Source organism: Gossypium arboreum, chromosome 5 (assembly GCF_025698485.1).
Source record: "Gossypium arboreum isolate Shixiya-1 chromosome 5, ASM2569848v2, whole genome shotgun sequence".
Taxonomy (NCBI): Eukaryota; Viridiplantae; Streptophyta; class Magnoliopsida; order Malvales; family Malvaceae; genus Gossypium; species Gossypium arboreum.
The window spans coordinates 91746844-91759987 of NC_069074.1; the positions used below are offsets into that span (position 1 = coordinate 91746844).

The 13144-nt window shown below is 29.1% G+C and overlaps 1 protein-coding gene across 1 annotated transcript; it reads right to left on the reverse strand.

Moving 5' to 3' along the window:
• Positions 1–9972: 9972 nt before the first annotated feature.
• On the reverse strand, positions 9973–10953 carry LOC108451071 (flavonol sulfotransferase-like). The gene has a single exon (XM_017748804.1). It carries the CDS (start codon positions 10951–10953, stop codon positions 9973–9975), a length of 981 nt encoding a protein of 326 aa, XP_017604293.1.
• Between the last annotated feature and the right edge of the window lie 2191 nt (positions 10954–13144).

The following is a 13144-nucleotide window of genomic DNA, read 5'->3' on the forward strand; positions in this document are numbered from 1 at the left end:
CTTTTTAATATATAAATAAATACTAAAATAAAAATATAAAGAAAAAGAAAAACATCATTATCTCAATTTTTTAAATTGCACAGTGTTAAGGACCTGAAGACAGGGCGCAGAGTTGGTGCACCCATCCATTGTAGTGCACACTCGCGTCACCTTCCACTTAGATAGTAGGGCATATTACGATGCTGAATTTCTAAAATTATTGATGGAAATAGACCACCCTAAAAATAATTTTTAGTATGGACCAAAAATTTAAAAATACATTAATAGACGTGTTTTAAGTTAAATTTTTAATAAAGGTCATTTTTAAAATATATAAAAATAAACTATTTTTTAATTTTACGAGACTCAAAGTGTCAATACTTTCTTTTAAATTTTTAGTGCTACTAATTAATATGAAAAATAAAACTTACAGAACAGATTTTTATATAAACCTAAAGTCTCAGTTTTTTTTTTAAGCAATGTGGGATGTGAAATATACGTATATATAAACTCATGAATATGTTTGCATGTTGTTCCTAGAAATGTGGGATTCCATCATGTTTTAACTAACAATATAAGATTAAATACTACATTATATTTTACTTTTTTTACAAAATAATTTCTATTTTTAATATTTTGTTAACATTTTCTCATATTGTAAAATTATCTTTTGAGATGTTTAATCTTGTTGCATTTTAGAATTGTTTAGTACTCAGATAGTATATTCTTTTGTAATTTTAAAAATTGATATCTCTTTTAAAAGTTTTTAGGATTAAAAAATTAATGAGTATAATAAATATTTAAAATTATTTTTATTACTTAATTATAAAATATTATAAAATAGTCATTTAAGTATGTTTTTTGAATGATCTGTTTATGAAAAATTACAAAATTGTCATTCAATTATTCAAATTTGTCTTCTTCTTCTTCTTCTTTTTGCTACATACCTCAAAATTCAAGATAATTGGGTGACCAAAAAAAAAAGAAAAACTAATATTTGAGTGATCATTTTGTAAGTTTTATAATTCAATGGTAAAAAATCATAGTTAAGTGAGTACTAATGTAATTTAATCTAGATATAAAAATATAAAAATAATTATTATATTTTATGTATAACTTCTAAATTGAAATTGTTTTGTAAAAAATATAAAATATAGTGTAGCATTATGTTGTTAGTTAAAAAAAAAAAAAAGAAGAAATCTCACATTGTCTAGGAACGAGCTGTAAACTTATTCATGAATCTATATAAACACATATCTTACATCCCCCATTGTTTAAGAAAACAAGGAAAATGAGATTTTGGGTCTACATAAAGATCTGTTTTGTAAGTTTTATTTTCATATTAATTGATGGTGCACACACAAAAAAAATTGGTATTGCCACTTTGGGTATTTATATGGACTTATTATTGTAAATTTTTTAAAAATTGTACCCACATTAGTGTGCTTTTGCTTGACACGAGGAAAAACGTGTATTCGTCAACGTGTTTTTGGGTTTTCAATCCATACCTGCAATTATTTTTAAAAACAACCCATTTCCATAAATAATTTAGAAAAACGACCTTTATTGGTACTATGCCCCATATAGTTTTGCCAATTTCATTTGAAGCCCTTGCGAATATAAGAGTTTATTTTTTATATTATAATATAGGGATGAGCTCAATTAGTTGTACCTGTCAGGTAGGCTCAACTAGTTGTGCCTTTTTGGTAGGACGGCTTAAAATTTCCCCTATATATTCTCCCGAAAATCATGAGTAACATACAAAAAATTAATAGACACAAAATTTAGCAGAAGTAAGAAGAGAGGGAGAAGAAGGAAAGAAAGGAAAACAAGAAGAAGGATAAGGTACTTTAGTTTATTTATTTTTAAATAGAATGTAGAATTTTGTTAGAAATTTTATTATTTAAAGTTATTTTGTTAGATTAATAATTTTGTTAGCTTCTTAATGAAAAATTTTGCATAAAAAATTTTATGTAACTTTTTTGCTATTTGAAACTATTTTGAGAATTTTGAAATTTTTTTAATAGATCTAGTATTGAATATAGAGAATCAGTTTTTCGTATGCGTTTATTTCGATTGAGAAATTTTGACAACAAGCATGGGATATATATTTGAATGTCGCAAACAAGTAGCAATGAGATTTAATAGAAATATCTCGTTTGATGATATGAAGGAAAAAATTAGTGAAAAATTTATAAACGTTATGGAAGAAGGATCACAAAACTTTTCTACAAGTTTCCAATTTTGACGGATCCCATAAAATTCACTGAAATGAAACTTGTAGACGATGAAGACGTGGAGACAATGGTCGCTCTTTATTGTGGGACTCAGAGCAACCAAAATGCACCGATTCAGTTATTTGCTGAGTTAGCTGGTGTGGAGGCAACTGAAGATCCAACTCTTAGGTGAAGAAGATGGACATCAAGAACCGTGTATGGTGGTTCTGATATCATACGTTAATAGTAAATCAACTATAAATGGGATCGATATTGATCTTAATGTTGCACCCGAGACTGATGTGGTTGGTGATGATATATACCATAGTAGTGATCCTTCTGATCATGAAGTTGATATTGATAGTGATTCCGACGTGGACGAGGTCGCGAATGATATTGACGATGAAGGTGTGAACGAGGATGGAAACATTAATGCGTCTTCAATCGGGAACTAGATTCGTCGTATTGTGATACACAATAATCCTGGGACACACATGTCTAGGATAGACCCCAATGCGGCACATGCAGCTGAGTTCTCGGAGTACCCTGAAATACTACTTGCTCACCGGATGGCTGTATATTCTGATTTTGAGGAGTTGCTCGTGGACCAGAGATTCGAAAGTAAGGAAAAGTGCGTATTTGCCATTGAGCGGTATAATATAAATATATCAATAGACTACAAAGTCATCGAGTCTAAACTGACACTATATATTGGAGAGTGTTAGAAGTCGGCGGAAGGCTGCAATTGGCAGATACGAGCTGTATTTATCCAGAAGTCTCAGATGTGGGAGATACAAAAATTTGTTGGGCCTCGCACATGTACTTCAACACGTATGATAGAAGATCATCGAAAACTTGATTCTAAAACTATTTGTACATGCATCATGCCAATAGTTGAAGACATGTCGACCATTAGAGCTTCGGTACTGATTACCGAAATACAGGCACGATTCCAGTATCTAGTATCATACCGAAAGGTATGGATAGCTAAACAGATGGCAATAAAGCAATTGTACGGAGATTTCGATTCATCGTGCAATGAGTTGCAAGGATGGATTGCCACTATGATGGAGTACGTACCTGGGACTGTCATTAAGTTGCAGACGCGACCTTATTACGGTCCGGATGAGCAAATACAATCGAGAAAAAGAATTTTTCGACGGATGTTTTGGATGTTTGATCAATGTGTGTGTGCATTTCCCCACTGCAAGCCGTTTGTGGAAGTAGATGAGACATGGCTATACGGTAAATATACATAGATCTTACTTATTGTAATTGCTCAATACGGGAACAGGAACATGCTCCCGATTGCGTTTGCTATCATAGATAAGAACATGAAGTCTTGGGAATTCTTTCTTACAAATCTGTAGAGGTATGCTATTAGTAATGATAATATTTGCATTATCTCCGATAGAGAAAAATGATTAATTGCTGCCATTAGACTTTCTGGTGTGCCATGAAGATCCGTTTATTGCATACGACACATCGCGGCTAATTTTCATTGAGATTATAAGAATGCAGACTAGAAGAGACAAGTTGTTAAAATGGGTAAAGAATAACCTTATCCTTTCAATATATAACCTAATTTTTTATGGCGAGACTGTAACTTATATTTTCTTAATACATACACAGCGTATGAGCAAGAACCACACATTTTTCGGGAGAGGATGACTCGACTTGAGAGTGACATGGAAGGTCAGAGGAACACATCTTTCTGACAATGGTTGGGTACCATGGAGCCGTGGCAATAGCCTTAAAGTTTTGACAAAGACTTTCGTTACGGTTAAATGACCACAAACTTGGTGGAGGGAATCAATGTTGTGTTATTGAAAACGCGACATTTTCTTATTTCATCTGTCTTCTCAGCTACATTTTACAGGTTGGCTACCTTGATGCCAAGAATGGGTCAACAACAACTCAACTAGATGGAGGCAGGATACGTGTTTGTCAAAGATGTCAAGGATGCAATGGTTGCAAACTATAGAATGGTGAAGTCGATAAATGTAAAAGTATATTCACAACGTAATAAAACGTTTCGCGTTAATGAGATCATCGGTCGTCGACATGGTATACCACCTAGGTATACCACCTAGGTCCTACAGAGTTGATCTCCAAAATAGAGGGTGCGATTGTAGGAGGTTCTAGACACTTCATTATCCTTGTGCACATGTCGTGGCAACTTGTGCTAAAGTCTCATTCAATGTAGATCAATTTATCGATGAAGTGTACACCCTTGAACACATGTTGCGTGTATGGGAGAATAAGTTTCCCGTGCTTCCTTACCTATTTACTTGAGAGGTTCCTCGGACGACCTTTGAGCTTATCCCAGACAAAGGGTTGCGTAGGAACCCGAAAGGTTGTCCGCAATCATCCAGAATTCGTAACGAAATGGACATTAGAGAGAAATCTGACGGGAAGCTGTATGAAGTATGCAGATTAACCGGCCATAATTGGAGTAAATGCCCGCTCCGAAACTACCATATTGGACAATTTTCACGATCGGATAGAAATTGAGATGTTGTCCATTACATGTTGTTCATTGCATGATGAAAGAAAAAAGTCCCGTCTCTTTAATTTTTAAGTATTTTAAAATTGATTGTTTTTAATACTCCTCTTTTTTTTTTTCTATTATGTACTTCAACCTAAGCAATTCCAAAATTCGCCCTCAAATTCATAAATAAAATGTCAAAAAAATTTCACAACATATTTTAATTAAACTTTTTAAATTTTATGCAAAACAATTTTTTTACTAAAATAATACATTACCTTATGCTCAACCCAAGACGTAATTTTTTTAAAAACAATTAAAGTGGAGTCGTTAACTTATGCTCGTGACCGCGTTCCCGTCGATGGGGAGCCCCAGCTGTAGTGCAACGTCCTCTAGAGTGATGGTCCACTCCCCGCATGAAAAATGAAATGTGTGGGTCTTCGGACGCCATCGCTCGACTAAAGTGAAAATCAAGTCCTATCGCAGAGCAAAAGTCCAGATCAATGCTGCTGATTCGAACTCGGCTAACTCCATGAATGGTATTAGGCGTTCATCTGGCTGAAACCCTACACTATTAACATGGCCTCTCAATACGCGATACGGACCTTGACATTATTATATTAACAAAATAGTTAATACAATATAATTTAATTCAACAAATAACATGACTATCAAATAAAAATTTCATTACCATCTCATTAATGGTACTTGATATGTGAATTTTATTATCAATCAACGAACCCATTTGTTTTAGATCTGCAATTAAAAAATAAATTTATTTATTTATTTCAAAAATACAATAAATTATTTCAAAATTTTAGAAACAAAACACAATAAATATCTCATAATTCCTATCATTTACCTACAATAAAAAAATTATGTTAGACTACAATAATAATATAATTAAAATAAATATAAACTATCTAAATATAAAAACATACTAATTACAAATAATAGAAATAGAAACATACCTAATTAGTTTCTTTCAAACAACCTATAAAATTATATAACAACAAATTTAATCAACATTTTAATAAATCAATAAAATTATCAAATAAATATATAATAATATAAAATTACATTATAAAAATATTACATTAAAAAATAACAAAACACTAAGCTATAAACACTAACACAAAATAACTATAATTTTTTTTTAAAAATACATTTCTAAAAAATCATAATACACTAAACCACTAAACACTAAAGATTTATATAACCTAATCATAAATTATTAAGAAAATAACTATAAATTTATTTTTTTAAAAATACATTACTAAAAAACCGTAATACCCTAAACCACTAAACACTAACAATTTGTAACCTAATCTCATAAATTATTAACAAAATAAATAACTATAACAAAATACAAAACACTAACAATTTATAACCTAATCATAAACTACTAAAAAATAACTATACAATTATTTTAAAAAAATTAAATTACTAAAACTCACAAAACACAACAATTTTATAATAAATTACTAACAAAATATTTAACAAAATAAGTTTACATTACTAAACTAAACACAACAATTTATAACATAATCCTAACTTACTAATAAATTAATTTTAAAATAATTACAAACACAAAATTTATAATATAGTCCTAAATTACTAACAATTTAATTTTAAAATAATTATAAATAATTTATAAATAATAACAAAAAATTTCACAACATCTTTTAATTAAACTCTTTTAAGTTTTATACAAAATAATTTTATTTACTAAAATAATACATTACTTTTTTTTTTTTCATTTCTTCTTCTTCTTCTTTTTGTCTTCTCTCCTCTCCTTTCTTTCTCTCTTTTGGTGGCCTACATGCTGCTGAAACACAAACTTGATTTTTAATTGGGGGGACCGCGGCTTATAAGGTCCCCCATTTTGATTTTTTTCTCCCACCCCATGACATGACTAATGCATGCATGAGGAAAAGAAAACAATTGGGGAGGGAGGGTGGTGGCACGGGCACGGAGTAGCTGACCGGAGCAGAGCAGCAGGCCATGAGCAGCAGTGTTGCGCATCATGTCGTGCCTATCTGACAGGCGCGACCTATTTCGAATATTTTTTATCCTTATAAATTTTTATTTTTATCTGTATATTAATATAAATTTTAAAAAATTAATAATATTTTATTAAATAATTTTTTTAATACAATTTAAAAAAATTTATAATTGTTTGCTGAATTGGAAAAATAGGGTGGTGTCGTTGGTGTGTCAAGTGACACGATAGGGATTATTTAAAATAATACATTCTCGTAAATAATTTTTCTCTAACCTATTTTTTAATTAATTATTTTATATTATTTTTGTAAAAATCTCAATTAACTTATGATATTAATTTAATCAAATACTTAATATATCAAAATAAATAAAAGTAAAATATCAATAGAGTTATATAAGCAATTACATATTAAAAATAAAATTAAAACACACACTTTGCTATTTTCTCTTTCATATATATATATATATTTAAAAATCACATTTATTAAATGTATTGTATGAATAATCATTAAAGTGACTTTTTCTGACCTCACTTATTCTTTATATATATATTTTCTAAGTTTCACAAATAAAAAATCATTACTTTTTGCGAAAGTTTGCTATCCGATTTTTTTATAAAATTAATTATTTAAATAATTTATTTTTTTTATAAAATAAGAAAATAACTCAAAATCTACTGTAAAAGTTGGTGAAATTAAAGTGTTTGGCGCTACTAACATGTCAAGTCAGTAATCTATATTAAAAATTTAATTTTTTAGTAGAGTTATATAGAATGGATCCACTTGTATAATATTAGAGAAATACTGTGATTTTTGAAAGTATAAGGAATTTAATTTTTTATCCTAACTCCTTTTTTTGTTGTGAGTGGGGATTTTTTATTTTACCGTTTACGTAGGGGTCAGGTGAGCACAACGACACCGGCCTGACGACTTGCACCGACATGACTGATCATTCACAGGTTCTATCTAATTTTCGATTTTCAAGCTTCTTTTCATTTGTTTCAATTAATTTAAAAATGTAATTAAATATTAATATAACTAGTGATTCCTGACACGTTAGTGACACCATTAAAAAGTTATATTTTTTTGTTGGTACAAAAATACTTGTTTCTTTTTTTTGGCTAATGCATACTGATATCGCCAATCATTCAGACAACACAAAAAAATTAATTTTTTTAAAAATCTAACCAATGACCTAATGATTGTTGCCAGGTGAGTGTAATATTATCGATTACTCAAGTGACACCGATTATCAACGGTTGCTTTTACCTCATTTTGTAAATAATGATTAAATTATCCCATATCTATAAATAATTATTTTTTATATTATTTAAGTAGAAAAATCCTCACATACTTTCACAATACCACTTATTAATTAGACGGAAAAGGATTGTATAAAATAATAACGCCACATCATTTGTACCCATTTCCAATAGTTTTATGCCGCATCAGCATTATCATCCTAAATTTCAGCATTTTAATTTAGATTTGATTTTTTTCAAGATGAAAATGCTGAAATTTAGGATGATAATACTGATGCGGCATAAAACTATTGGAAATTGGTACAAATGGCGTGGCGTTACTGTTTCATACAATCCTTTCTCTTAATTAGACAACGGATAAATAAATTTTCTAGTAAAAAAATTATAATTTCGGAATTGAATATACGAGTATTGAAATATTTGCACTGTGAAAAATAATTTTTGGAAAAAAAGCGTTAAAATAAATATAAAAATTACAACATTTAAGTAAATAAAACGTTTTTTTACATTATTTTAAAATTTTATAATGCATATTTATTTATGAAATTTTGTATATAGCTAATCAAGTCTTAACACGATCCTTGTAAATTAAATCACCATAGCTTCTTAAAATATTTAATGTGTTATTATAAATAGATATTCAAGATATCAATGGAAAAAATTTAAATTTTAGTTATTAATTTTTGTATTATGAGTAAGTTGTGGAATTAATTTATGTATTTTAATTTGATTATTTTTAATTTTATATGTTTCGAATTTTGAAATTTCAATTTTGACCCAAATGATAATTGTTAAATCGTTAAGTTGAATCTTGTTATTTCCAAAGCTAACAAAAAACTATTTTATTTTAGTTAATAGATGTAACGACCACCAACGGCAATTGGTAATGATGGCCAAGGAGAGCCTTGGGCCATTGCCCCCTCTCAAAATATTGAAAAATTTCATTTATTTTTTTAAAAGATTTCAATTAAGCTTTTTAAAAGTTACGTAAAATCATAATTTTTAAAAATTCTAACTAGACCCTAATTTTTTAAAAAAATTCATATTAAACTAGTTTTTTTGAAAATTCTAACTAGGTCCCTAAGTTAAAAAAAAATCCCATTATGCCTTTTTTTTAATTTAAACTAAACTCTCTTAAAATTTCTAGAATTTCTCATTAAACTCACAATATTTTTAAAAACCTTATTAAACTCCTATTATTTTGAAAATTTTAAGTAGCCTCCCAAAAAAAAATTAATCCCATGATCCGCAATTAATAGCTACTAAACTGAAATTTCAAAATTCAAGAAGTATAGAGACTAAAAATAATGTAATTGAAGAAAATCAACAACTTATGGATAATATGAGACTACTAATAAATTTAACTAATATAATTTGAGCTAAGACTAAAATTTCAAAATTCAAAAACACGTAGAAAAATGAACTAAGTTAAACTATAAGGATTAAATATGCAATTTACACATAATATGGGGGCTAAAATAAAATTGACCAAAATTATACCAATACACCTAAAAAGACACATTTTTTGTGTTTGTAGAATCATTTTATGAGAAATATTTGTTTAGGATAAAATTGTTAATTTTTGTGTAATGATGATGACATGGCACAAAATTATTGGTCAATTAGTAAGTTCATCTTATCTCTTAAGAGACACAACCCACAAGTGGATCCCTATTTATTATTAACAGGTTTGGTTCAACAGAAAAATAGTCATTGAATTATTTAAAAATTTTTATTTAAATTATTAAATTATTTAAAAGTTTTATTTATTTAAGTCATTTAATTGATAAAATTCTACCAACAAGCTCTAACTAAAGATTTAAGAAATAATCATTTAACTGATAAGATTCTACTAACGAGCTTCAACTAAAGATTGGAAGAATAGTACAATAAATCAATACCCATCAATATTACTAAATGGGATAATTACAAATCTTGATCAAGATGACCTTATTTGAAGATAATATTATTAAAAGGTATAATTACCAACTCTGATCTCTGATAAATAGATTGTGGACCTTCAGTTAGACACTTAAACCTGAACCGCGAAACTTTTGCAGTGTTCGTTGGTCTAAACGTCGAGCCATTTCAGTTGTCAAATAATTCTTCCAGTCTCCAACCTTCCCTTTCCGGAAGAAAATGTTATTTTCCATCTCCAAATCTCCTTGCCCGTCACGATGTTTCCCAGTTTTATTTACTTCCAAGCCATTTAAATTCTCGAAACTGCACAGCTGTACAATGTTTTCAGGCACCCCTTGTTGTTGTTCCTCTGACGAGAAAGGATAACCCATAAATTCTGCTATTTTCTTAAGATACAAAACAGTATCTTCAATCAGTTCTTCATATTTCAAGAATAGTAACTTGTCTGGATGTTCCAAACTTGCTTTCCAGTACCCCAGAACATGGTCCCAATAAGGCCCATACCAATTTACACCTTCATAAAACAATTCGAACGCTTCATCAAGTTGAACGGGTTGAGTATTTTGGGATTTGTTGTACCTTGCAATGAAATGATGCAATGAAACAAATGTATCTTTGGGGTCCCTGCAAATGTAAATAAGTTTACAACCAGAATCAATTATAGATCTGGGTAATAAGGAATAAGGAAGATGAGTGGCTAAAAGAGGAATTCCAAGATGTCGATTAGTGGAAAACTGGGCATGATCGAACTCCATGAAAGGCACAACATCATGAGGCATCTTGGAAAGTAAAGGGGTGGTGGAATCATTGTATGAAGTTCTTGTAATAGTGGCGAAAGTGAGGGATTTTAACCAGGCTGCACCTGTTCTTGGAGAGCTACAAAGGATGATATCAGTGGGTTGAGCCTGGAATTGTTGTTGAGCCGACAATGCTCCTTGTAGAAAAGGGGGGGTGAGCCAAAAACCCTGATATTGATATAGAGCTTCAGGAATACCCCAACAATTCTCTTTAGGGAGAGTAGATATCATCTCTTTGAAAGATTTTTGAAGCACATCTCTATTTTGTTTCTCAATATGGGATTCCATGAGGGACAGGCTAATGAGTGCAAATACTATATTATACAAGGATGGCTTTGTAAGTAGGCTGCCACTCTTCTTTTTCTTTTATAAGGAGGCAGTGGGATGGAATGATATTTTTTAATATATAAAGAAATACTAAAATGAAAATATAAAGAAAATGAAAATGAAAAGCTTCATTATCTCAATTATTTAAATTGGACAGTGTGCAATTTGTAAGGACTTGTAGACCTGCTCGACGCATCCATTCAAGTGCCCACCCGCGTCACTTTCCACTTAGATAGTAGGGCATAGTACCAATAATGGTGAATTTCTAAGATTATTTACAGAAATAAACGACTGTAAAAATAATTATTAGTATCGATCGAAAATTTAAAAATATATTGATAGATGTACGTCAAGCTAAATTTTAATAAAAGGTTATTTTTTAAAATATTACAAAATAAATAAGTTTATTTTAAATTTATGAAATCCAAAGTGATAACACTGTTATTCTAAATTTTTTGGTGTCACCAATTAATGTGAAAAATAAAATTTACAAAACAGAATTTTATATAAACTCATTGTGTCATTTCCATTATTTTCTTAAGTAATATAGAATGTGAGATATGTGTATATATAGACTCATGAATATGTTTGCAGCTTATTCCTAGACAATATAAGACTCCACCATGTTTTAACTAACAATATAAGATTAAAGGCTCCATTATATTTTATACATTTTACAAAATAATTTCTATTTTTATATTTTTTAACATTTTCTCATATTATATAATTATTTTTGAGTGTTTAATCTTGTTGCATTTTAGAATTGTTTAGTACTCAAGATATTTTTTTGTAATTTTAAAAATTGATATCTCTTTTTTTTAGGATTAAAAATTAATGAGTATAGTAAAATATTTTAAAAAATTATCACTTAATTATAAAATGTTGTAAAATAGTCATTTAATTATGTTTTTAATCATCTGTTTATGAAAAGTTACAAAATTGTCATTCAATTATTCAAATTTGTCTTCTTCTTTTTTTTTTCTACATACCTTAAAATTCAAGATAATTGGGTGACAAAAAAAAAAACTAATAGTTGAGTGATCATTGTCGAAACCATTTTTTAAAGGGGGTGTTTGAAAAATGGGGTTCGACTTTTTGAAAAATGAAAATGAGAGTCGCCACTAACCTTTTTAGGTGTGATTGGATCACCTTTATAAAACATTTTGGTCTACGAAATTCAAGAAAAGCAGTTCGGAGTCGGTACACGCACAATGAAGGATTAACACCTCGTAATATCCAAAATTGGTACCAAATTGATTATTTATTGTCGAAAATTTGAAAAGATTTTAAAATTTGAACAATTTAAAGTTGAAACTTGAGATTCCTTTGTTCAAAGTATACAAACATCACATCCAAAGATGTTAGGACACGATGTTTTAAATCCTCGTAACTAAAATTATCTCATGATTTTGAAAATTTATTAAAAGGATATTTGGTTATTTAGTCAAACAAAAAATCACAACCCAACATGTTAGGGCACTATTTTTCAATTTCTAAACACCAAACATTGCCTTATTTAAGAAAAAACTTTTTCAATTAAATGAAATATATTTTTAAAACAATGAATAATATAGAATTTAATAAAAAAATAATTTGATATAATACTAAAATTATTAAAAATAAAATATAAAAGAGAATTAAAAATCAAGGAGATAGGGATTAAATAAAAAAGGTTGAAAACGAAGATGAACAAAAATAAATAAGAACAAACCGTAGAAAATAAGAACGCAAGAGGGAGAGAAATTTGAGTGAATGCTCTCAAGAATTCTTATTGCTTCCCAAAACTCAAGTGAAGTCAAGTTGTTTTACAATGAGGGAGAGGCCTCTATTTATAGTTGAGCCTCCCCAAATCCAATCTGATGATCAATTACATCAACGGTTAAGATTAAAGGATATCTACAAATTAAATCTCCAAGATTACAAAATCATATCTTCTAAGATTGTATATCATATCTAAGATTGCAATCATATCTAAGATTGTATTATATCTAAGATTTCAGTCATATCTAAGATTGTATCATATCTAAAATTGCATATCACATCTAAGATTGCATATCATTGAAGATTATATTTTCATATGAGTCAAACTTGTAGATGGACTTTAAATCTTTTCAAGTAATGGGCCATTCCGATCGGGCCAAATTATATTTGT